The sequence below is a fragment of the Typha angustifolia genome, chromosome 15 (assembly GCF_048772165.1).
Source record: "Typha angustifolia cultivar Huaian chromosome 15, ASM4877216v1, whole genome shotgun sequence".
Taxonomy (NCBI): domain Eukaryota; kingdom Viridiplantae; phylum Streptophyta; class Magnoliopsida; order Poales; family Typhaceae; genus Typha; species Typha angustifolia.
The window spans coordinates 2,408,104-2,433,132 of record NC_133253.1 but is presented as its reverse complement, the minus strand read 5'-3'; the positions used below and the strand labels follow the sequence as shown (position 1 = coordinate 2,433,132).

Sequence of the window (25,029 nt, the reverse complement as noted above, 5' to 3'; positions counted from 1 at the left end):
GAGAGTTAGAAAGCTTATTTGAAGGTGTCATTATTACAGGGAGAATGCTTTTACTAAGGACAGGTAAGAGCTCTTTAACTGGGACCATTAGCATTAGTACTCATCATTCCTCTATGTAGGAATGTGATGTTATATGGGTGTAATTTTCCTAATCCTAAAGCTAAATGGTCTTTTACCATCATGTAGAAGCAACCACTTTAAAGTATAGATGTTAAGATTGTACAAATAAACTGTATTACTTTATTGAGAAGCTAGTTGGCTTAAATCCACTTTTGTTTAGGGTAATTAATAACATACTAGATTAACATGTGAAGAACATTATACAAAGAGCACGCCCATTGTACTGGTAGGAGAAGACTAGGAGTGACTTGAAGGGCAAGACTTGAGGAGGATGTGATTATGAGCTCAATGATCATTCCCCTTATTTTGGATACAAGTGGGGTCACACATAAATCTAGTGGAGATGGTAGAATCATCAATTGGAACACTAGTAGTATATCTTTTGTACGTACAAAAATGAAAGAGCTACTACTGTTAGGTTCACAGAAATGAGTACTGTTCTATGGAAACTAGTCTGCAATGTCAGCAATTCTCTGTTGATTGGAATGTTGTTGCTTACCGAGATTGATGTGTTGATATTAGAAGTCCTAAAAGTGTACTAGGTCATCAGATAATGATATAACTATTCTTTTCGTAAATACAAGAAGTATTTTCTAATCTGCAATAGATAAAATACAACTGGTCATGTGATGGTAGATCAAGCAAATGAAAACTTGATAAACTAGAAAAGAATAATAGGACACAGGGCTGTGGGAATACCTGTACTATTTCGTAGCATCTCAGACAAATATTGTGCTTCATATTCAGATCGAGAGATTTACTTGATGTACAATAAAGGTTGAGCAAAGTACTGATGCAAAACTTAGCAAATCAAAGATCAAAACTGTCTGATGAAGTTGTAGATGTGGTCAGTAACTTCATTTGCCCTTTCCTGGTTAAGGAAGTGGCCTACCCCCTTCATAATAACTGCATCATGGAGACCCGGCACGTACATTTTCATACCGTAGAACTTTATGTATAAGTTCATACCTGGGAAATGGTAAGTCAGATCTCGGTCTCCCATTATAAATTTAGTTGGTACATTTATTTCTTTCCCAGACCATGGTGCAGTCAGCTCCCAGCTTCTGCACATTAGTCCCAGAAAAAACAAGCAAATTAGTGTATCATGCAGTACATATATGAGCAAAATTGGAGGAATGGAAAGAAATTTGAATTCTTCTCTGCATCTCCCCGATTATTCATTATTAGTGATGTCATTTACATATATAAAAGCATTGCTCATAAAGGGTGAAGTCATTGGTATGACAACAATCAGTCAGAATTAGTCAGATAATTTCAAGTACTATACTTGAGTAAGAAGCTAAATAGCCTAACAGATTCAAGACAGCTTTGATTGACTTGGTGTGGCCTCATCATATTCTGTTCACTAAACTCAGAGGTTAAGAAGAGAGCTTACGGGTCTAAACACCGGTAATAGTTCAATGGTCCAGTAAAACCGGTCTTCTCAAACTTTCTGGCATAGTATTTGAGGTCCTGTTCAGACAGCCAATAGGGCAATGTAATCTTTTCATTAGCTGAACCCCAACCTTCTTTGGGTATATACAGAGGCTCAGGCTTATGATAAGTGAAAATTTTTCTTAAGAAGATGTTGGTTCCAAGACGAGCAATTTCTGCTTCTGCACCTCCAGGTTCCTGAAACAATTTTAATGCTTCTTCATGCTTGAAAAGTTAAAAGGAAAACAAACTAACTCATGTAAGCTGATGAAATTCAAACTCAAGTCACGATGCTACATAGGCTATTATCTTCCATTGTTTTGAACAAGCTTGTGAATTTGACAATATAACTCATACAAGACTACAATTCAACCCATTCAAAGACTTGGGATGAAATCCTTACAGTTTTGGCTACCAAACTAGTCATCCAGAATTCCACCTAGAAGTTGTAACTTGTAAAAACAAGTAATGCTAATTAATGTAGAACATAATGCTCATTACAACCAAGTAACGGAAGAATGAAGAAAACAAGCAGCCAACCTGAAATCTACAGATGTAGTAGTAATCCCCATAGAGTGCTCTCAAGTACTCCACAGGCTTAAAGGAGGCATTTCGTGGTATAAATGGGACACTTAAGTTCACCAGGGCCTTAACTTTGTCCGGCCTAAACATGCAGAGATACCAGGCCACGATTGCGCCCCAGTCATGCCCCACCACAAACACCTGGTATGCGGTATATACAAAGCAAAACCAATCAGCTGTCCACATCGTACCAAAATTTTATTTTCCTTTTTGGAATTCCATGAGAATGTACTATATATACCTGTTGCTGGCCGAGGGCGTCAACGAGGGCGATGATATCGCCGACGATGTGGACGATGGTATACGAGGCCGCCGAAGCAGGGACGGAGGAGTCTCCGTAGCCGCGGAGGTCAGGGGCTACGGCGCGGTACCCGCGGTCCGCGAGGCGGAGGATCTGATGCCGCCACGAGTACCAGAGCTCCGGGAAGCCGTGGAGGAGGAGCACCACCGGGCCCTCCCCCTTCTCCGCCACGTGCATCATTATCCCGTTCACCTCCACCATCCTATGCTCAATTCCCCACTCCTCCATCTCTACGATTCTCTTCTTACCCCCTTGGCAGCAAACTACAAGCTTTTAAGGTGACACAGAGCAGCAATATGAGCATCCTATGCCTCCACTTTCTGACACGAGTTTTTGCAACGGATCCATGTGGCATCAAGGGACAGAACTAAATCGGTGGTGGATTATCTTATCTTTCGATTTATGAAAGGTATTCTTCAACTCGAATGTAGACGCCGATGATTGGGCAAGAGAACAACCCTCTCTGATACATTTGCTACACCTGAATGCTTGTTTGGTTGCAAAATTTCATCCAAACCATTAAACAAAAATCTATCTAAACTAACAGAAATCTCGTTACTTAATTGTTCCAAACTGCGGATCGAGTGAAACTGGAATTCCAAATCAATTTGAATCCTATAAATTTTTAGGATTCCGGTGTAAATATTCTCAACACTCCATACAAGTATTTGCAAAATTTGACCTATATTGCTATCCGAATGTCAAAAGTAACAAAGAATAACAGAGCTTACATCAATTATATAAACCCGAATATAGACACAAGTTTACATATTGCAACTGCCACAGACTGATCATTCTCAACATTGTCAGCTTTTACTACAATCATCAACATTGAGACATCATGAAAATCCAAGCCTAACTAGGTAATAGTCTCTTTTACTTCCGCGGCCCCAATTATCATCAGATTACCCAGTGGCCTTGGTTCTTGATCTGCAAATCAGATAACAATATGAATACAATATGAGCATTCAAGAAAAAAACACATTGAGATGTTGCAGACTGAATATAGGAACAAAGATGTTTCCAATCTTAAGAGCCATTTGAAGTATTATTTAGATAAATGATGTGATGTGATAGAGAATTCTTCATCCTTATTTTTTATTATTTGACATTATTATATACCATACAAAGAATTTTAGATTCCAAATTACTTACAAAGGATGTTCAATACAGATTAGTAATGGAACATGTTTCCATTTTGTAAAACCACACCTTTAGGCTCCAAGAGAAAATGGAAAAAGTAACTCGAGACAGATAATAACAGGATCCAATCATAATTCCAAATGCTAAGCAGAAAGGAGCATCCTTAAGATGCAAACATAGAGAAGTAAATTGATGTAAAGATAATATCATACTTTGATGAAAACAAGCAGCATAGTGATGAAAGTATATGCATATATGCGGATCAACTTGAAAAGAGATGTCAAAGAAAAATGAGAAAGAGGAAGCAATTAGAGACAGCCTACCTTTCAGTACCACTATTTGAATTCACAGCCTATGGCAAGGGGAAACTGAAACAGTTATGAGAATGTGTGATCAACTCCGAAGAAAAGACCATGGCCCCCTTGCTGTTCCTATCCTGCATATATTGAGCACATTATTAGCAAATTCTATAGTTCAGACATGAATAGCAACAGAGCCAATATTTTAAAATGGTGAAAGCCTGAAACCCATGACATGCGGAAAAAAAATTTGCAGTAGAAAATTAGAGCTTAAACATAGACCGCCAAAACACCCAACCTTTCCTTATACTATAATATATACAATAAAAGAAAAACCTTGTCTTATTCTTGATTACAGAATAGAACAGCTAATACTTGAGACACCCAGAACCATCCAATTTAGCATAGTCAGGACTGAAGAGCGCCATCTAACCATTTACCAAAGCAGGCAAGCATCATTGACTAGTATGACTACATATAGGAACTTTACAAAAACTACATTCTTTATTGACTACATCACTACATATCCATGAGTTGAGATGCTTATTTCTTTCAACTCTTGAAAATTGACACTTTTCTTATTTGTACAAAGAAAATCATGATAATTGATAACATATTTATCCTTATGAATTTGCACTTTCTTCATGAAAAACCCAGAATATAATATGGAGAACTGCATTCATCAAAAGGGCATCCAATTGCACAAAGATCCAATCAATGTTGTATCCTGGGAAGGCAAGAAGCACACAACCCTATCCTGGTTATAGAGAGGCTGTATCAAGACGCAAATCCAAGGGTACTTGAGTGCAAATAAGCAAGCATTACCAATAAGACAAAGTAGCACCTCATATCAAACTTATAACAAGAAAGAGAATGAATGTAGTGGAATCAGGTTAGATAATTCGTGCAATTACAAAAAACTAACAAAGATAAATCACACAAGAAGGTTCACATTTACTCCTGGAATCAGTAGCATATCTCAGAAATTTAGAATTAAATTTGATTTTACCTCCATAAACCAGCAGACATTCTTAGACTCATGTAGATTGTCAAAGCTATCCAGATTCCAACAAAACCATGACTAGAAGAGAGGATGACCAAGCAAATAATGCTGACAATGGCCACTAGGACCTAAAGATGAAAGAGTGTCGATTACCAAAATTAGGGTATATGAAATGAGAAGGCCAATGAACAAAATTTCTATGCCAAAAAAGGTTCTCGTTTACTTGCCATGGAATATGCAGAATATGCAAAATCTGATGCTCCATAGTTGATGCCGTCAAAAACGAAAGCCAATGCATTGATGGGTTGAGTTAGCGCCACAAACTGAGTGGACATAAGCAAATAAGTCAATAATAGCAAAAATTGGATAGTCCAATAAGGCTATTTAGTAACCACAAGGCCAGAGTTCAGTTATTTAAACAACATAATTCTTTGATTCCCTAGATTGAAGTAACATAGATACCGGAATTCCTATGTGGATGAGATGCAGCACGCTGGCATCCTTGGTAAATATTCTCGAAGCAAACTGTAAACCTATTCCAAGTATGGTACACAGGACCAACCCTAGAACCATGCCCCACTGTAAAACAGTTGAAAAATCCATTATTGTTGAAGGAAATAGATGGATATGTACTGAAATAAAAAGAGAAATTACATACCTGCAAAACACGGGATGCAGCAGCTGCTGCCCTGGAATGATCCCTTGTAGCAAATGCACTTGCTAGGATTGCCTGCCAAAAAGTTTAAAACTACTCAACCAAGTAGTATAAAGTCAGGGAAAGACGCTCCAATCTAATGTGGAAGAAGAATTCTGATTCAGCAGTTGAATACTTTACAAAAGTACATGAGATGGAGTTTTCGAGTTTTGCTTGCAAAATCAGATGCAGAGGCTTGGCAATCATGTGGACTAATTGCTTGAAAATCATTTTCTTTTATTTACTAAAAAATAAGATAAAATAAAATCAAGAGAGAAAGCAGCTTCTTTTACCTGTCCAGCAACAGCCAATCCATCTGCAAGAAGAGATGTTGCCAACCAGATCTGCAAGCAGATCTGAAATGCAGCCATGGGAATTGAACCTTCGCGTGCAGCCATAGATGCAGCTAGTGTCACACAAAATGTTACAGCAATGACCCTTGCAAGTAACAGAAAACCTGAAAGCAAGTCAGGAGAGAAAGATCTAAAGCTCAATAGGAAAAAAGAAAAGAAAGAATGCAGAATACATAATCGTAGAGTATGTGGTAGGCTTGTAACAGGATTGATAGTATGGTATCTGTATTAAAGATAAAGGATAACAATGCTGTAAATAGTGGCCAATTATCATGTATAAATAAATTCAGGTATTACAATGAATTTATTCTTTTGTACTTTCACAGTGAGAAATAAATTGCATTATAAAATATATGGAGAAAAGAGCTGAGTTAAGAAAGTCTTTGGCACCAATGCACCATTATGGGTGATAAACAGATTTATATATTAAACATTGATAAGCCATGATTACGACTTAAAAGCAGGTGGTAAGCATATTTTGTATAGGTCAGATGGAAAGTTAAATCTTAGAATAGTATCCATGAACACGGCAGATGCTTAGAGCACTATTTATTCCTGCATAAAGCTGCAAATATAGCATCCACCTCTCTCCTATTAGAATTCTACCTCTGAATCAAGAATATTAGAAAGTTCATTGTGCAGAAACTCTTTGACCATGCTAGTGTATGTAGACTTGTGGAGCGCACATGCCCTTATTAATCTATAAAATGTGAAGAAAATAGTGGCAAGTACTACAATTAAAAACCACACTACTAAAGACCTTTACCATTTTTCAGGAACCGTCTGTACTGCAGATCTTTGAGACTCGGAGGCAGTACATCAACTTGCTGCAGTAATTTCCATAATAGTATCACCGCAATTAAATATCTGCAGGAACTTAAATTCTTTAGTATTACAGGAAAAACAGCACAATGTTACTTATATAGTAGCTTTGACTTTTAAATGTATAACAGAAGTGTGCCTGTGTTATTAATCAGATAAAAGAAATTAGAACACTGTAAAGGCAACAGGTTGACAGAAGGTTAAAAAACAATATACTACTTACTGAGATATAACATGCGCAATTGCAGCACCGCTGACACCTAAATGGAACAGAAATATAAATACTGGATCTAGAATAATATTGGTTGCATCTCCAGCCACTGGTTTGTTACAGAAAAACAAACTGGGTCAGACATTTAGTTTTATAGTGTTAAAAATAAGCAGGAAACCATAATGCTGAACTACTTCTCTATAGTCTAGAATAGAGAATCCATGATTAACCACAGTTTGCCAAAAATGATAACTTCTCAAACCATAATTAAAAAAATATGACCAAAGTCCTCTGTTAAAACCTGAAAGATAATACAATGACTAGTACAGATATGATACATATACTATGACCTGTTGATTAACCAAAAAGAATCAGTAAATGAACATAGGACATCAATGACACCTCATTCGTTAACTCAGTGCAGTTCTCAATTTCATAATCATAACATATACATAAACTTGAAAGGCCAACAGGAGCACCAAATGGGCGAGACCACACTTTTTTTTTTATAGGGGAAGTGACATTCTTACCAGTTGCATATAGAGGGGTTTTTGTATCCTTAAGTCCTCGAAAAACCCCTTGCATGGCCAAAGATAAGAGAACAGCAGGAGCACCAAGAGATCGCAGTGTCAAGTACCGACATGCTGGGGTCATCATAGGCGAGTCCTAATGGAAGATTATAATATTAAATAATCTTTCAATATGTAATATATACATATAGGTAAACTTGGAAGGACACAAACTCCAGACATGTATGGAATAAGAGAGGGCACATAATCTTGAACACTTGAACAGAAAGAATTACAGCTCGAATGCATAGACCTCCAGTCAAAACTCAAGAGTACTCTTGCAAGCGCCCAGCAAATCATGCGATGTTATAAAGAATCTCACCTAGTTAATGGAAATAACATCAGTTAACCAAATTCTTTCTCTTTTTTTTTTTTTTCCTTTATCACTTTTGGTTGGCTTCCAATGTCAGTCAAAAGAGTCATCTATTTACTTATACACAGAGGTGCAGATACACGTGTGCTTATATTAATGTAAGGATCTAAATGTGGAATGATTGATAATACAGAAAAGATCATTTACCCAAAATAAAAGAGAAGGAAAGGTTTATCCTAGAAGGAGGAAATCACCACAACATGCAAAACTTTGGCTTCTAATTGTACATTTCTCCAACAATTATGTAAAGTTACATTTTCTTAACTTCTTGTTATTATTGAGATATTCAAATATTAATTGGATACTTCACAATTTGCATTTAAGATTTCAAGGTCAGAGTGCTTGCTAGTCTGAACTAAACACTAAGCACACATATTTTACTATTTACTGTGTGCTGGTAAAAATTCTATTGAGGATATTGGGAGACCTTTTTCTTCATGAAAAATGTAGTTCTGATCAGGAATTATATGCAAATTTGGGAAAATTTTCAAAAAGCTCTTTAAGTTTAATCGACAATATTACAAGTTTAATTTGAAAAAACCAAGCAGTTCTTCATTACAGTATCAAGCAAGTACTAAATACAGTATAACCAAACATTTTACCATCTTCACACCCATGAAGCTTAAGATAGGTTTTGCTCCAAAAACAAGAACGAGAACTTGGAGAAGGCCAAGCACCCCACCAATCACTAATGCTGTAGACACTGATGGAATATGTCTGCGCTGATGCTTGAATTTGCCCATATTTGTATCAGATTCAAACAATGAGATGTATGTTGTCTTATCGAGATCTGTTAAAGCAAAATCAAGCCATAGACATAAGACAGAAAAACCAATCCTTGCAATCTGAACATCATAGAACATCTGAAGAGAAAAAGGAAATTCCAAAATTTTTATTATTTGGCCTACAGAGCTACTGCGCTATCCTCGTTATTTTAAATAAGATGCTTATAGATTAGAAATGACTACCCTCATGACCAAGCAACTCTTTCATTTCATTATCTAAAGAAGGTCCATCATATTCTCCACTTTCTATTTCTTCATTGGCCATTTTACCAGCTGCATCTTCCTCAGCAACAAATGATGTAGTGACACTTACAAGGGGAAATATAGCAATCCTTGACACTTGATTAAACACAGCGATAGACACACCTACTGCTGCAAGCTCTACTGGACCTGTCATTATGAGAGAAAAAAAGAAAATTGATGGTTCATATCTGATGAATAAGGCCACGTAAATATGGTCAAAAAGATAACAAGATCTAGGAGCATTAAGATAGTTAAATGGATTAAAATAAAGAACAAAATAAAATTGACAGGTAATAGATTTAAAATGGTGCACACTGCAAATTGTTACTATTCAACCATTCTGTGGTTATTTAGCATCTCTGACAATGAAAACTATGTCTATAATAGAGACGGACAGAGTTCACTCTACAATAAAATCCTTCATCCCATCATGATGCTCCTTCAGCATCATTGAATTCATAAACCCAAGAGAAGCATACCGGTTAAGCAACTAAACTTTACCACATAGGAAAAGCTAATATTTGTGGTAGGTAATTCCGCAATTAAATAGAAGCTTTCATCATTGTGAAAGGACAACAAAACTGACCGCAACTTGGTTTCTCAAAGTGAAAACCAGAACACGAAAACTGTCTCGTCTCATTCCTAATGTTTAAAAATCACATCTCTCGCCTCACCAATCCAACATGCATGACCGGTTTCATCCTCACCACACAGGGATGAGGATAACCGTTCCTGTAATTCATACAACGACTCACCAAAAGGTACTGCATCTCATCCTTGCACAATTATAGAATTGTCTACGGCCCAAAAGGGTAAAGATCACTTGAATACAAATTTCAACTTCATCAAGCATCTTGACAAAATATATTTGATAGAAAAGGGAAGAAGAATATTGAAGAAAATTTAACTAGAAAGGAGCTGACCTATATGGCCAATGAATGCGGTGTCTACCAGCGAAGCGATAGGATCAGCCGTCAAAGCCAGTGCGGCAGGGAACGCGATGCCTGCAATTTCCAGTCCCAGTTCATCCAATTTGAAGACTTTCCTGAAGAAAAAATATATCGAATCCATAATTTACAACCAAACTAACCCCGAAATCCAAAACCAGAAACCAAAATAGGATCATTCAGCTCTATGTAATGAAATTGGTACCTTGCATCCTTGAAAAAAACACGGAGAGGGGAGTTTCTCCGCTCTTCAGACATCAAGACGGTACCTTTATTAAGCAGCCCTTCGTGCGAGGACTCCATGGACCAATCAAAAGCGACCCATAACAACTTCCGTCACCCCTGCTCGACTCTAAGCTTTTCCAGTCGTTCGCTACTCTTCTCAGGAAACAAAGTACTAACCAACAAGCTGTAAACGAAGAGACCAATAATATGTCGATAGGAATTCAATAATACCAACGACGTCCGTGCTCCGTAGCGTCCTCTATGGCTCCTTTCCCCCTCTCTCCTCGAGATTCCACCACCCACAAAGAGCGAGAGAGAGAGGGAGGGGAGGAGGAGGCAAAAGAAAGAAGAATAGAGCCTGGCCTAGTTATAGCCTACGCATAAGAGAGACTACACAGGGCCGACCTTTTCCTTCCTACCATTCTAGGCAGGTTCCAACTAAACCTCGGAATATGATTTACTATAAAGAATTGTGTTCTAGAGGGCTTTCGGCTTTCCCAAAGTTATTACCCGGATGAAGACGAAACGGAAAAGAGAAGGCCAATTTCGCGGACTACTACAAAAGTGGTTCCGTTACCGCAGCACAAAGGACCATGGAATATTGAAGCGGTTGGTGGGTCCCTCCACCTAGCTGATGGTTGGAACTTAGAACAAGATACTCGGCGTGATCATCTGTAGGGTACATTATAGGAATTTCCTCCAATTGAATGCTCGGCAGCAAAAAAGTGGGAATTACGAGGGAAAAATTAAGGTGTTAAAAATAATAATAAAAAAAGACTTCTCTTTATTGTTAATTATTAACGTATTTGCAATTTGACACTGGATAGATAGAAGTAGGAAAAGGATGGATGGATAAAGTTTGGAGATATTTGTCCTCTAACTTGAATACGAGTTGTGCAGTGCTGTACTACCCTCCATCAATATTAGGAGGGAATGAAGGTAACCATCGGGATGCTGATCTTAGGACTTCGGGAGACAGCCTGGTCTAGTCCAGCAAGCGAGTTAACCGAAACTGGGACGATTTATTCATCCAGCGGAGCATCCTATGCCCTATGAGAATAAAAGTAAAAAAATATTCTTTTTTGTGAAAGAAACACTCACACACAGAGGAGATGTTATATTGTGGTTGGACTTATAACTGCAATCTTTTTATGACACCTGATTGCTTCTAAAAGAGGTCTTCTCAGCAGGCAGTTTTGATGATTTCAGCAAATCTATATCACGGAGTTAATATTTGTAGGTTATTACTATTCAAGCATTAAGTTTATAAGGTTTCACTTTTTTATTATTTTATTTTTTACGATCTAAAGTTTAAATATTGATTGAATAAATGATCTAACAATCTCTAAATATAAAATTACTTTAGGTAATATATTAAGTCTCTTAGTTTAAGTTTTAAGTCGTGTGCGTCGCCGAATTATTGCTCCGAATTACACGCCATTAAGACAATGTTTTAAATCATTATGCTTCAAGTTGCTTTTTCAAGCCAATCATATCACTGAGTCATCAACCATGTTAAATCGCTGAGCAAAATCATAAGCCACCAAATAAATATGTTCACAATAATTATTTAAAATCGAAGTTAATCTTACAACATCTTTGGCGGTATAAAATAATACCTAACAACTCTAGTAGAGTTTGGTTGTTTACAAGGTTTCACTCGGTTACTCTAGCTTTTGAAATAAAATGGAAACTAGATCAACTAGACCTGAGGATATAAAAGCAAAGTTCACATAATATTGTCCTACTAAGTACTTATTTCCAACTTATCAGACTTGAATCAAGACTTCAAGCATAATAGAATCTTGCTATCTCCAAACAAACAAGAGAAAATCAGAATTTCTCAATCGCATTGCAAGTTCACTGACTTAAGCAAGTGAGCACAAATCAGATGGTTCAATCGATACACTATACCTAGTTCTCACCCATGAAAAACCAAAAAGAAAAGGCTAAGAATTACTATTCGATAGCAAGATAACATATTTGCTATTAAATATCTGAGAGTACATTCTTTGCACATCACATTCACCATCGACTCGTGGAGAAGAACTACAAATGATAAGAAAAATAGAAGACAAGTGACTCATTAACCTGGATGGCTGGACATCTGAAGATCACGTAACTATGACTTATCCTGCTTGTCAACTGCCAAAAGTAGGCCAAGCTTGTCAATGATTATAGCGGGAAATTCGCAGCAACCACAAACAATAATCATGACTCCGCAAGAAGAAAAACAAAATTTTGTTTCCATACATGAATGAGAAACAGTTTAGAAGGTCATAAATGACGTGATCTATTATGTTCCTGAAAGTGATATAAGCCTCATCTGTCAAACTAATGAGTTACAAACTTCATAATATCCGCAGGGTCCAATCATCTGCTATACGAACATTGGGCTTTCGAATGGTATATGCAACAGAATTTGACCCTCCCCTTAGATTTAATGGACCAAGTTCAATGTCCACTTCATAGTTTCCAGGTTCAAGCACAGCTTTCTTCATACCAGATGGTAAGCCCAAAAATATAATCCTTTCAATAATGCAATCAGATGAGAATTTCTTCTCACCCAAATTGGCAGGTACTATGTTACTTGACGTTAATTTGCGCTCAGAAAAGGCAAAATGGCGTTGGATGAAACCCCCCTGCTCGAAGTCATAACTTTTGCCATCATCAATATAAAGTTCCCCTTCCGCAGCAAGGGAACTATTAAGCGCTATCACCTGATAGTATATTGCAAAGAAATACAGTGAGACAAAGCTCAGTTGAATAGATTATCTTCTTAACTGCAAAGTGCAACTAGGCTAGGACAGGCGTACCAGAGTGTAGGGATCATTCACCATTTGAGAGGTACTTCGCCTGAATCTGTCTTTTCTTGGTATGATAGTACCAGCTCTCTGGAAACTGGGTATGCTATCTTCATAAACTTCCAGCTTGTGGGATACACTTCCAGCGTATGGAACTCCATTTCTCAAGTTGTACCAAGACTCCTTGCCAGGCAGATAAACAGATACTGTTTTTTCCCCCTGTAAACATCAGCAGCCCAGATAAGATAGTTGCATCCACTTGCTTTTAGAGTTGCATGAATGATAAGAACAATAAAATGTAACAAAACAAAACCATGTACCTCGTGATAAATCCCCTGCACTAAGAGACTCGGGCCAACCATGAAAGCCTCACCATTGTTATAAGTTTCTTTATCATCAGGAAATTCTAGCCACAAAGGACGCATAACAGGGATTCCACTTACACTAGCCTCTCTAAAAAGTGTATAATAATATGGTAACAAAGAGTAACGGATGTGTATAGCCTCTCTCATCAAAGCAGTTTTCCGCTCCCTGCAGTAATTAGACAAACCTACTTTCAATTATCTTGAAGAGTGTTACTTGGAATGAGGTGCTGTACAGAAAAGATTCATTAGAAAATTCTATGCTGATAAAGTTGTGCTGACAGAAAGAAGTCACACCAGTCCCAAATCGATGGCTTTCCTAACAAGACGTTGAAGTTTTATTTATTACCAGATGAAAGTATGACATGCTAGGAAACACGGATACTTCTATATCCTCAACGTATCCATATTGGATATGATTTTGTGAGATACTTCCGGATACACATCAGATAATTTTTTAAAGTATCCAATTTTTTGAAAATAAAATGAATGTTGCTGATACTTCCAAGATTTCTATCAGTATAAGTCAAATAGAAAGAAACTATTTTATGAAAAGATTAGATCTAAAAGATTTCTTTTTTGTGAAAAGATCAGATTTATAAAAAAAAATTATGAACAGATTGAGTTAGCTTGTTTATTTTATAATCTATATTAGGAAATCATATTGCAATGGTCAATTTCTTCTAATTTAATCAATTAAATTTGTTTGTTTATCTTATATCTCTATTATTGTTTACTTTATAATTTATATTAGGAAATCACATTGCAATGGTCAATTTCTTCTAATTTAATAAATTAATTTTGTTTGTTTATCTCATATCTTAATTAGTCATATACTACTTAATTATAATAGGCCTTTGTAATGAATGGTATTATTTAATGGATAAATTGGAGATCTCCTTATTTTCTCAATTAAGAAAATGCAAGTACACAAGTACACTCTTCTTTTAATGAATAAATTGGAGATCTCCTTATTTTCTCAATTAAGAAAATGCAAGTACACAAATTCACTAATAAATATGTGGACATAAATATATACATATATGAGCGATGTGTACTTAGTGCATCATATCCTTATGCTTCAATATTTGTCATATTAGTGTATCCATATCATAAGGTATTCATGCTTACATGACATTACATCCTATAAAAATTGTAAATCAGTTTCCATACTAACTGCTGGCTCTATGGTTGTATGATGTATGCAGATATAAGGAGGATGAAGTTATTTTATATACTTGGTTTTGAGGGATGTACAGTTCAGTAAAGCAATTTTAACACCATAGTGAACAAGGCACAAAATTGAGCATCTCATATAAATCACCAAGAATCTAATAAGCATCTGGCAACCTAGAATTCATAAACCCATTTATATGGTAAAAAGCAATGTGATGTATTGATGTAATAAAGGGCATTATCAGTCCATGTTAATTCACCTTAACACTGTAGAAAAGCAATCAAAGGAAAAGAAAACGAGGATCAACAATGGCAAGGAACTAATGCTTGTAAGCTTACTAAAGCCACATCCAGACACGATTTTTAGAAGCCTGATTAATCTAAAGAGGAATATAGAGTATCTATGACGAATAATTCATAAAATAGAAGGTTGAACTCAAAAGAGTGAAGGACTTGTATTCATGCTGGTTCAGATAAAACATCACACTGTAACGAATCAAAAAGAAATAATCAACATGAATGGTATCTATTTCAAAAAGATAATCAGGAATTTTAGATGTATTTAAGTCCTTGAACTGATAGAAACCTGTTGTCATGGAACATGGAGTAAGCTAAATAAAGACAATATGTACAATTGAATAAGACTGCAATACCAAAACTAAAAAAGATAAATTTAATCACATAAGAAAAACAAATTGGTTATTCATGTATTATATGAAATTATGGGTTAAGCTGCAATCTTGGAGCTTTAATATTCAAAGTTCCTTAATGCTTAACAATCAACAAATTACCCGAATAGCCAAGGCTCTCGTCTCTTGGTGTCATGATGAGCATGACCTCTGAAAAAAGGATAAAATGCACCTAGCTGGTACCACCTCACCAACAGTTCCGGTTCTGGGTTCCCAAAGAATCCACCAACATCAGCACCTGTATAAACTATAAATATTAGACACCATCCATCTACATAAGGTCCCTGCCCACGAGTCATATTGTAGATCTACTCACCAGAGAATGACATTCCTGTGAGACCAAGTGTTAAGACCATTGGAACAGAGACCCTGAGATGGTCCCAGTCTGCAGAATTATCTCCTGTCCAGACTGCACCATAACGTTGACTTCCAGCAAAGAAAGCCCTCGACAAAACAAATGGCCTGTCCTTTCCTTCACCTCGTTTTAGAAGTCCATTAGATGAAGCCATATGGAAGTAGTACCCATATGCATTATGCAATTCTCTGTGTTCTACATCACCATAATGTATTGCATCCCTGGGCATGGTTACCTGGCAAAGAATATCACAGTGATATAAAACACTACTGCAAAACAATATTTTGTGTTTGACAGGGCTGATTGCCAAAGTACCAAGTCCAAGCAGATTTCAATGAGTAAAAAAAGGCAACAATTGAAGATATGAAATGTCAAAGCAAACTTGTTCTGCCATTTGGATAAAAGGGAAACAATAAAAGCTTTATTAAACTTTCTTATGTGCACATAGTGCCTAAGATTAGTAGCAGAAAACGAGAGGGAGTAAGACAGGCTGTAGAGTGTAGAACAATAATCAATTGATGAAGAAGTATGTACAGTTAGACTTTTGTAGTCAACAGAACATACTGCAACAAATGACATAAGATTTAGCAACAAATCAATTTCTTACACATCAAGGTCCTGCAGTTCTACTGTAACTCTATGCAACCCAAAAGTGAGTACTAACAATAGATAAGGTAATTCACTTCGAGTGAAAAAGTAACCAACTGCATGCCTCTCATCAACAAGATTAATAAGAGATGCTTGCTAGAACTATTATGCCTACAGATCTGCCAGTCCCTCTTATCTCAGCTAAGTCTAATAATCTCTGTGTCATCAAGACTACCAAAGCCAGCTAGATAGAGCCTCTTATTGATATCTCCATTTTGTCTTATTATCACTACTTTGATGCCAATCACAATAGGGGAAACTTTATGAATAGGGTGATATTCTTGGGCACCATTATACTGAAGGCCTAGCATGTCCTGAGGCCATTAATGATTCCAGTCTTTCTCTTTTGCCTCATGTCATACTTCATCTATTTTTCACTAAGAAAAATGTCAGTTACAAGTTAATCACTTCATCAGTCATTTCAAAACAAATCCATTTACTTCTCTCATGCATGAACTGTTTATCCCCAGCTGGACAATCCAATTCTAGGGTATTTAGACTAGGATATTAATATTTATATTGCTTCCAGTTCCAGCTTATCAGCACCTTAGCAGGATATATTTCATCACTCTCAGCAAATTGCATAGGCCTTTGCAAAATCTATGTGCTAACATATTACTTAAAGCAATCATTTCTCGTAGAACAAGTATCTAAAATCACTAGAACAAATGAATCCATATTAATAAGTAAATGTTTAACCATTCATAGCCAAGATGAGGTGCTATGGGGCATACCTCAGGGCCATTGAAGACCGACGGCTCATTCATGTCGTTCCATATATACAGCGAAGGAGTTGAGCCCTTGTAATTCTTGAGTGCAAACTTCTCGGCCCACCACTCACGTATTTCCGGGTTCAACATATCAGGGTATGAGGACGACCCTGGCCAGCACCACCCGTCAAAGTCCTTTCCTGTAGCATCCTTCACATAATACCCCTTCTCTGTAGCCTCATCGTGCAGATGGTACGAGTCATCGCGTTTAATGTGCGGATCCACGATAGTAACCATCTTCCTCCCCTTAGCAGCCAGCTTCTTCTGCATCTCCTCCGGGTTTGGGAACAACACCTTGTCCCAAGTGAAGTAGCGCTTGCCGTCAGTGTGCTCGATGTCAAGCCAGAGCACATCGTACGGTATGTCATGCTCATCAAACCCAGCATCAACCCCCGCAACATCCTCTTCGTCGCGATAATTCCACCGGCACTGGTGGTAGGCAATGGCAAACTGCTGCGGCATCGACGTGGTGCCCGTGAGACTTGCATACTGCCTAAGCACATCTTTTGGTCCCGGCCCAACAAAAAAGAAGGCATCTACAACCCCGGCCTCGCTCATCCAATGCGTGTCTATCCTCCCGGTATCCGGCTTGTCAGGATCATCCCATCCAGGAGCAAGCACATCGATCTGCATCTCTGCAGCATTGAGCCAGAAGAATCCGGATGAAGCCTTCGCCCCGTGAGAGAGCATAAAAGGGATGGATCCATAAATCCCAAAAGGCGAATCGTGAAGGTACTCAAACACATCGAGATTGAAAAGCCGGTAGGGCTCGGAGTGTTCAACCCCAGGGCCGCGGGTGGGACGAAGGGAAAGCGAATTAGAGGCGTGCTCCGGGATCCCGTACACGAATTCTGCCCCGTGGAAAGATACGTCGAAGGAGATGGATTGCGGCCCGTGGGGCCGGGTGTCAGTGTGGCTCCGGAACCGCTCCTCCCAGTCCTCGTCCTCGGAATTCTTCGCTCGGAGCTGCTCGAAGTCGAAGAGGCCGTGAGAATTGAAGGAGAGGACGGTTTCGCCCGTGTCGGTCCGGCGGACGATGATCTCAAAGGGATCGTGTCGTATGACGGCTTCGAAGCCGTCACCGAGGTAGAAGGCACTGATTCCCGACGACGGGGAGGAGATGCGGGAGAGGTAGAGGCGGAGATTGGAGTCGAGATCAGGGAGAAGGACGTCGGGGACTCGGAATCGACGGCGGGCAACGGGGGAGAGGGAAGGGTCCTCGTCGATCTCGAGGCGGAGGATGCCGCCGCGGTAGACGGAGAGGCGGAGGAGGAGGGGGCGCTGAGGGTAACCATCGACAACCGATTCGATGGGCTGGGAAGGGATGAGTCGGGCGGTGAGGGCACCGTCGGTGAGCGTAACGTCGGACGCGGAGAGGGAGGGGAGGGAGTGGGGGGTGAAGGAGCGGGCACGCTTGCAGAAGGGGGTCTGCTTGCAGTTCCGGAACTCGTCCTTCTTCCAGGCGATGGCGGAGGAGGAGAGGAGGAGGAAGGTGAGGAGGAGGGAGAAGAGAAGAGACTGGAAAGGAGAAGTCATGGTGGCGGAGTAGATGCGAGCGGTAGTGATGGTATGGGATGGATCGGTGTCTTAGGACGAGACGGGCTTCTAATTTATTGATGCACCCGGGCCACATGCTAACCGTCCATTAGGGCGATCAGATCAAGATGTGCATTAGATTTTGACTCATGCCTCCATCGCATTTTAAAGCTTCGGATTCAACAAAATATACTTAAGCCTATATTATTCCACATTTATGTGTTATTTTATCTCTATCTTGCACACTATACTAAGTACACAGGCTCGTAGAATCCACTTTGAATACACCTTTAGTAAAACATTATTTTTATTTTGAAACAATCAATTAGCATTTTGCCCTTAGGATTTTACCTTGTAAGTTTCAGATTTTTGTGAATCAGATTTTTGTTTCACTTAAACTGCTCATTAGTAACTCTAATATCAGACGGACCTTCTCCATGGGTCAAGTCAAATGCCGGGATAACCAAGATTACTTTCGTAAATTATATAATTGAAGAAAAATTGGTGTCCTCTAATCCGAGAACCTCATTTTCTTCGAGTGTAGAAACTCAATATTTTCTACACAACACAACCTCAAATAGAACCAAGAACGAAAAAGATAATCTCACAATAAAACACTTAAATAATCATAATATATATGGATCATAATCTTTAACAACTTTACAAGAGATGTAGGAGGTAGAATATAAGGTTACCCATCTTCTATCTAACAAAGCTATAAAATAGATCATCTTTCTTCTCTTGCTCTCTACGATGACACTAAAATAAAGAAGAGGAGCTAGAGTTCTCTTAACATCGAGTGACATACTTTTATATAATATCAAGTCTTCACAAATAGAAAGTTCCAAACTTACGAGATAAACTCACAATAGATATATGATGTAGAATAGAATGTCACCCATCTTCTATCTAGCAAAACTTTAGGATGAATAATCTTTTTTCTCTTAGTTTCTAAGATGACATTAAAACGAAGAAAATGAGCTAGAATTCTCTTGACATACAATGACTTATTTTCATATGATTAAACAAGACTCATACATAATAAAATAAAATTATTATCAAAATGTTCATAATAAGTATGAGGACTATCAAAATAACATTGGTAATGACACACAAATTAGCTAGATAAAATAGTATGACAAAAAAATAACAAAGTTTTGCACTAATTTTTAAGGGTAATAATTTCAGTTTTATACTTCGTTCTAAAGGTGTCACAATTTACTATTTTTATAAAGGAGCAAATTTATTATTCATAATTTCAGTGAAATTTGGCCCACAAAACTGGGTCGGAGTGGATGGCTGACCCAAATAAATCCAACCCGGCCCACATGATTTCTTTGGCTCTACAAAATATACACTTTCCCGCCAATCCGCCGCTAGAAAAAACCCAATTCCCCGCCACTACTCTCTTTCACCAATTCATCTGCACCGCCAAGGCCCCAAAATCTCTCTCTCTCTCTCTCTCTCTCAGATGGCGCAGAGGTGGACCCATTCATCTTCCTTGTTCGGCGATCTCAGAACAAGAGAGCTCGATGGTTTCAGAGGTACCTATCTCTTCCTTAAACTTCTCCATCCCTCATTTGTCACGATCCTAGTTTTTGAGCTCTTCGTTCCCTCCAGTCTCCAAGATCCCTTATATCGGCGATCTCTCATCGGAGTCCGGTGGCCTCGGCGCTGGAGTTTTGGCGGTGGAGCACTTCGGTGCATCCACTCCTCCGCTTGCCGTCTGCTTTTGCAAGGTTCCTACTAAATTTGTGTAGTTTAGGGTTTGATATTAGCAAAGTTTCGTCTTTGTGGTGCTATTTTTTTTTCTCGGTTTTCTGTAGAATATGAAAAGCTCTCACCTTCTCGCGGTTTCTGATGAGGACGGATACGTGAGCTTGTTTGACACCCGCAACAGTATTCCTTCTTACGCTCATTGTCAGGAGAAATCAGGTTGGTTAAAGGAACTTTAGCCTTCTGGTATGATTCTATGAACTAGGGATTGGATTTTAGATTTCCCTGCTCGATCTGATTAGTCTTTTTTCCCCTGTAATTAGCGGAAGCTAGGGTTTGCGACTGGGTTGCTCACAATAATGCCATTTTTGACTTGTGCTGGATAAAGGTACTGCTCTTGGTAAACTCGTTAACTTGGTAACGTGTCAATGCAGAATTTTTTTTCTTGCAAAGTTAGCAAAAGATGATGTGCAGTTCTCTGAGTGAAGTTGAAAGAGTAGGAAATGCCTACATATATCTCTTCAAGTTAATCGACACATACTTATGCTAGTTCTTTCGTATTTCAGGACGATAAAGAAATACTAACTGCTTCAGGTGATCAAACAGTAAGTTATTGAGATTTACTCACGTTTATAGTCGTGTTCGTAAAAAATGATTAAATTTACAAGGAATTTATATGCTTTCAATGCCAAAGGATTTTGTTTCCTAATACATGATTATGTTTTTATCAGATTAAACTGTGGAATGTAGAAACAAAGAAATGTCTGGCAATCTTGAAAGGGCACTCTGGAAGTGTAAAATCACTATGTCTGCATTCATCAAATCCTGGTAACTTTTTTCCTGCTGACTACATCCTTAATTTTGGTTTATGTTCAACATTAAAAATGATATTGGTATTTTAAATTGCTGCTTTTATTTGGATCAGACCTTCTTGTATCTGGCTCTCGAGATGGATCTTTTTCTATTTGGGATCTGAGGTGCTGGCACAGTTCCAACAACAGCCGTGGGGAAGTGCGCCTCTCGTATGTCCACCTCATCACTTGCAATTTTAACCTGATACTGCCCCGTATGCACTTTTCTGAGTTAACGAGTAGGTGATTCATGACTCGGCGAGCTTACTTTTATGTAGGTGCGTTGCAGTTGTCAAAGAAGCACATTCTATTGCTCAAGGAAAGCGGCTTAGACGAAGAAAGGTTTGTTCATTTGGATTACTCACTAGCTGATCTATTTCTCACAGCCTCATAGGCCATCTTATTGAATGTTGTTGTGGTTTTTAGGCTGCTTTGACGAGTATTACATCAGTGCTTTATCTCAAAGATGAAATTTCAGTGGCCAGTGCTGGAGCAGTGGACAGGTTTGGAAGCACTTCCATGACTACTTTCACCTGCCGTTCTTTAGGTGTTATAGATGCTAAACTTCAATAAGATCCAAGAAATTTAAACTCTTCTTTTGATCTTTCTGTCCCTCAATGATCCTTTAGATCAGATTGATTCACACTTGATCTTATAATTTGCTTGCTTCACGACAGTGTTGTGAAATTCTGGGATACTCGCAACCTCAAATTTTCTATCACCCAAACATGCCCACATGCTGAGCCTAGTACTGGCAAGGTACACTACATGTACTCTATTTACTAGTAAAAGAAAGTCATTCACAGAAGGTTTACTAGAGCAAAGAGAAATCGTACTTGGCCAACATGTGAAAAGCAAATTGATATACTACAGAAAGTATACAAAATATGAGGCTTTAGCTTGTTCTTTAACAAAAACTGAAGCTTACCTTTTTGTACTGAGTTCAATTCTGGATAACAAATGACTTCAATTAGCTGATTCTTAAAATCTCTTTGTATATAAAGGAAAGGGTGCAACATGGCATTTCTTGCTTATCTCAAGATTCAAGTGGTTCTTACATTGCTTCTTCATGCATGGACAATAGGTACTGCTACTTATTTGTTAGTTTAGTATCTACAACTCTTATACATAGTCTTTCTGAACTGCTCTTTTATCCTTATTTTGAACCTGCCAGGATTTACTTGTACGATGTATTTCACCTTGACAAAGGTCCAGTGAATGTTTTCTCTGGGAGCAAAATAGAATCCTTCTTTGTGAAGGTGAGTAGAGGGGAAGTATATAACGACTATTCTAATTTGTAATATTGACGACAACTAATGTCCTTGTTCTAGGAAGCTCTTTGTTTACTTACATGTGTAAACAATTGCTTTACTCATCTGTTTACGTGCTAGTGGATGCTAATATCTCTCTGTAAATCTGCTTGACCAGTCTGCAATGAGTCCTGATGGAACTCAAATTCTCGGTGGTTCTGGTGATGGCAATGCATACATATGGCAGGTACTTGGTTAAAACTAGTACACAGAAGATCCTCTCATTTGACTTGTACATTATTTCATACGATGACTGTAATAGGTGAAGCAACCTGCAGCAGCCCCAGTAGTACTGAAAGGACATGAGGGAGAAGTTACTGCTGTTGATTGGTATGACCTTTTGGAAAACTCATGCTTCCCGATGTCTGCTAGTTCCTAAGTTTCACCTATCTTAAATTTTATTGTTTTGAATCCTTCAGGTGCTCGTCAGAGTTTGGAAAGCTAGCGACTTCTTCTGATGATTTCATGGTCAGTTATCCTAGCTAAGATGCATTTTCCTTTGATGATCTTATTTTCAAAATTTGCCACTGCCAAGTGCTAACATTAGCTTATTTACTAGGTCCGCGTCTGGAATAGCATGGCAAAGAGTTACACAAATAATTCTCCAACAGCTGTTAGAAAGAGAGTAACAGCACCAAATATTGAAGGCAGAAGGTTGTTCACAGATGAAACGGCAACATGTTCTTCAGATACAGCCAACATTGCCTGTGCTTCAAAGGAAACATCAGAAAACTCACTCTCGCCTGTTAATACTAAAACACAAGAATTCAGCACTCCTGAATCTGGGAGGAAGAGAAATTTTGGGTTGCTTCTAATGGAAGGAATGGAGATGCACAAGAGCCCAGATGCTCCCTCAAACAGCCCGTCTTCTGTGCTAAACCCCCCTCCCTCATTGAAAAGAAGAACTATTCGTGATTACTTTCTAAGTACATCGTGAAATATTTAATCTCTGGCATGTCTTCTCTTCATCAATAGGGAATGCGTGCATTCAATGGCTATCAGTACATGAATCTACAAATTGTAAATTAAAAGGTAAGGTTGCAATTTTGTACGAATTTTCCTGTTCATATTGTTTACATCTAAATTTTTGTTCATTATCGTTCATGCAGGATAATAGCCGGAAAGGAACAGGTTGGGAGATCCAGCGGCAGTTCGTTTTATCACTATAGCTTTTTGAACCCTGCTGAGATTGCAATATCTCATACTCTTTTGGTAGTTATATCCATAATCTGTTTTTGCCTTCCAATGACATAAATATCACCCACATTGATGTCAAGGATTTCCTATTGCATTATAGTGATTTTTCAGTTGTATATTCGATAGCAACATCTCAATTTTGTCATCTTGATAAAGAAAACCTATCAAGAATTAGTTCTCTTCTATCTGTATTTGTTATTTGTCCCAACAACTTCCTTTGATCTGGACGATGAACTTTTGATGTCTGCGTACATCACTTCCCAAGGCAATGGCTTAGCTGATGCACATCGAGTGGTGTGTATATATATATATATATATATATATATATATATATATATATATATATATATATATATATATATACATGAAGTGAAGCTTACCCAACATTTTTTCCAGTCCTTTTGCCTTGAGATCGAACTGAACTATTTGGGGCCCAATATAATTCCTTATGCAGGCCCATGGGTCTTGCCCCAAAAGTATTAAGCTCGAAGAAGAGTTCTTTATAGCTATTTAGCTGCAGAACAAAATATAGCAGGGAGATCATCAATAACAACTCGATTAGGTGAATTTTGAGCTCAAAAAGTTGTTCAGTTTTATTTATTAACCAACATAGACAACAATTTAATTCCTTACCACTCGCGAGCTTCACAAACTCGAGTCTTAGAACGACCTAACGGTCAAAAAACAACGTATACACTACACACACACATACACAGAAAACCCAACATCAACGAAAACTAAAACGCCATGCCTCGAACTCAAAAGCATCAAGTACCAACCACACATAACCATTCCATCTCTCCTCTTAGTTACTAATAACACTTCATCAAGTCCTTCCGGCAACATCCTGCGCCTTGCTCTGTATGGTCTGCCCTGCCTCCTTCGTTCTCTGTCCGGCCTGCGCCGTCATCTCCGCCATCCTCCTCTTCGCCTGCTCCATCTCCTCCGGAGCCCTACTCACCATCCCCCTTACAGTCCTCGCCAAGCACGCCAGCGACGACAGCCCGCCGAGCCCGAGTGCCCCCGACGTCAAGAACCCGGTCACCGCGAGCCCCATCAGCAGCGCGGCGGGCACAAGCACCGGGCTGAAGAGGAGGAACACCGGAGTCAGGAGCGCGAGGCCGATGACGGACGCCGTCAGGGCGAGGCCAGAGAGGGTCAAGAGGAGGCCGCCGACGGGGAAGAGCGTGGCGACGGTGACGGCTTGGGATGTGGTGGGGCCCTTGCTGGGGATCATGGATTTGATGTCTTCCGCCATCGGACGCTGCTGCAGCAGCTGGTGGCGTTGCTCCCTTTCTCGATCGCCCATCGTTACGCCCTTTTGGTTTCGTTTGAGAAGAGAACTGGAAAAGAAGTGAGGGAAGAAGAGGAGGGAGGAGAGGCTTTTATAAAGAGAGGGAAAGGTTTAACGCCAATGACACGTGTCGGGAAAGGGCGACGCGTGGTGGAGATGGGGTTTTGCATGGGCTACAGGTTGCCGTGCTTTGGAGCGGTGGGTGGGAATGAGTTAT

At 38.8% G+C, this 25,029-nt stretch overlaps 5 protein-coding genes across 6 annotated transcripts; 1 reads left to right on the top strand and 4 right to left on the bottom strand.

Annotated features, from left to right (window-relative positions):
- Positions 1–592: 592 nt before the first annotated feature.
- On the bottom strand, positions 593–2,974 carry LOC140778507 (epoxide hydrolase 1-like). 2 transcript variants are annotated; one of them, XR_012107187.1, is made up of 5 exons: positions 2,378–2,974; positions 2,095–2,277; positions 1,517–1,752; positions 820–1,184; positions 593–718 (listed from the first exon to the last, which is right to left on the bottom strand). XR_012107187.1 is itself a non-coding variant. In XM_073123253.1 (4 exons), exons 1-4 carry the CDS (start codon positions 2,663–2,665, stop codon positions 938–940), a joined length of 954 nt encoding a protein of 317 aa, XP_072979354.1. In that variant the 5' UTR covers positions 2,666–2,974; the 3' UTR covers positions 802–937. The 2 variants fall into 2 exon arrangements, 1 of the variants encoding a protein (XP_072979354.1); XM_073123253.1 differs by lacking the exon at positions 593–718 and having other exon boundaries at positions 802–1,184.
- Positions 2,975–3,104: 130 nt separating this feature from the next.
- Positions 3,105–10,578, bottom strand: LOC140778505 (protein DETOXIFICATION 42-like). The gene is made up of 14 exons (XM_073123250.1): positions 10,085–10,578; positions 9,856–9,977; positions 8,873–9,079; positions 8,507–8,694; positions 7,493–7,628; positions 6,975–7,071; positions 6,696–6,796; positions 5,870–6,033; positions 5,541–5,612; positions 5,345–5,461; positions 5,110–5,205; positions 4,889–5,010; positions 3,904–4,016; positions 3,105–3,367 (listed from the first exon to the last, which is right to left on the bottom strand). The coding sequence occupies exons 1-13, from the start codon at positions 10,180–10,182 to the stop codon at positions 3,974–3,976; spliced, it is 1,563 nt and encodes a 520-aa protein (XP_072979351.1). The 5' UTR covers positions 10,183–10,578; the 3' UTR covers positions 3,105–3,367; positions 3,904–3,973.
- Positions 10,579–12,060: 1,482 nt separating this feature from the next.
- On the bottom strand, positions 12,061–18,504 carry LOC140778504 (probable glucan 1,3-alpha-glucosidase). The gene is made up of 6 exons (XM_073123249.1): positions 16,873–18,504; positions 15,452–15,725; positions 15,238–15,373; positions 13,229–13,439; positions 12,921–13,127; positions 12,061–12,824 (listed from the first exon to the last, which is right to left on the bottom strand). The coding sequence occupies exons 1-6, from the start codon at positions 18,442–18,444 to the stop codon at positions 12,456–12,458; spliced, it is 2,769 nt and encodes a 922-aa protein (XP_072979350.1). The 5' UTR covers positions 18,445–18,504; the 3' UTR covers positions 12,061–12,455.
- A 1,364-nt stretch (positions 18,505–19,868) lies between these two features.
- On the top strand, positions 19,869–23,685 carry LOC140779039 (uncharacterized). The gene is made up of 17 exons (XM_073123982.1): positions 19,869–19,988; positions 20,065–20,183; positions 20,271–20,379; positions 20,484–20,548; positions 20,727–20,765; positions 20,892–20,988; positions 21,086–21,182; positions 21,290–21,353; positions 21,438–21,514; positions 21,689–21,770; positions 22,016–22,095; positions 22,186–22,270; positions 22,440–22,508; positions 22,584–22,651; positions 22,741–22,789; positions 22,881–23,353; positions 23,431–23,685. The coding sequence occupies exons 1-16, from the start codon at positions 19,916–19,918 to the stop codon at positions 23,256–23,258; spliced, it is 1,551 nt and encodes a 516-aa protein (XP_072980083.1). The 5' UTR covers positions 19,869–19,915; the 3' UTR covers positions 23,259–23,353; positions 23,431–23,685.
- A 400-nt stretch (positions 23,686–24,085) lies between these two features.
- Positions 24,086–24,853, bottom strand: LOC140779086 (oleosin Zm-II-like). Its single transcript, XM_073124047.1, has one exon. The coding sequence runs from the start codon at positions 24,825–24,827 to the stop codon at positions 24,345–24,347; it is 483 nt and encodes a 160-aa protein (XP_072980148.1). The 5' UTR covers positions 24,828–24,853; the 3' UTR covers positions 24,086–24,344.
- Positions 24,854–25,029: the final 176 nt, after the last annotated feature.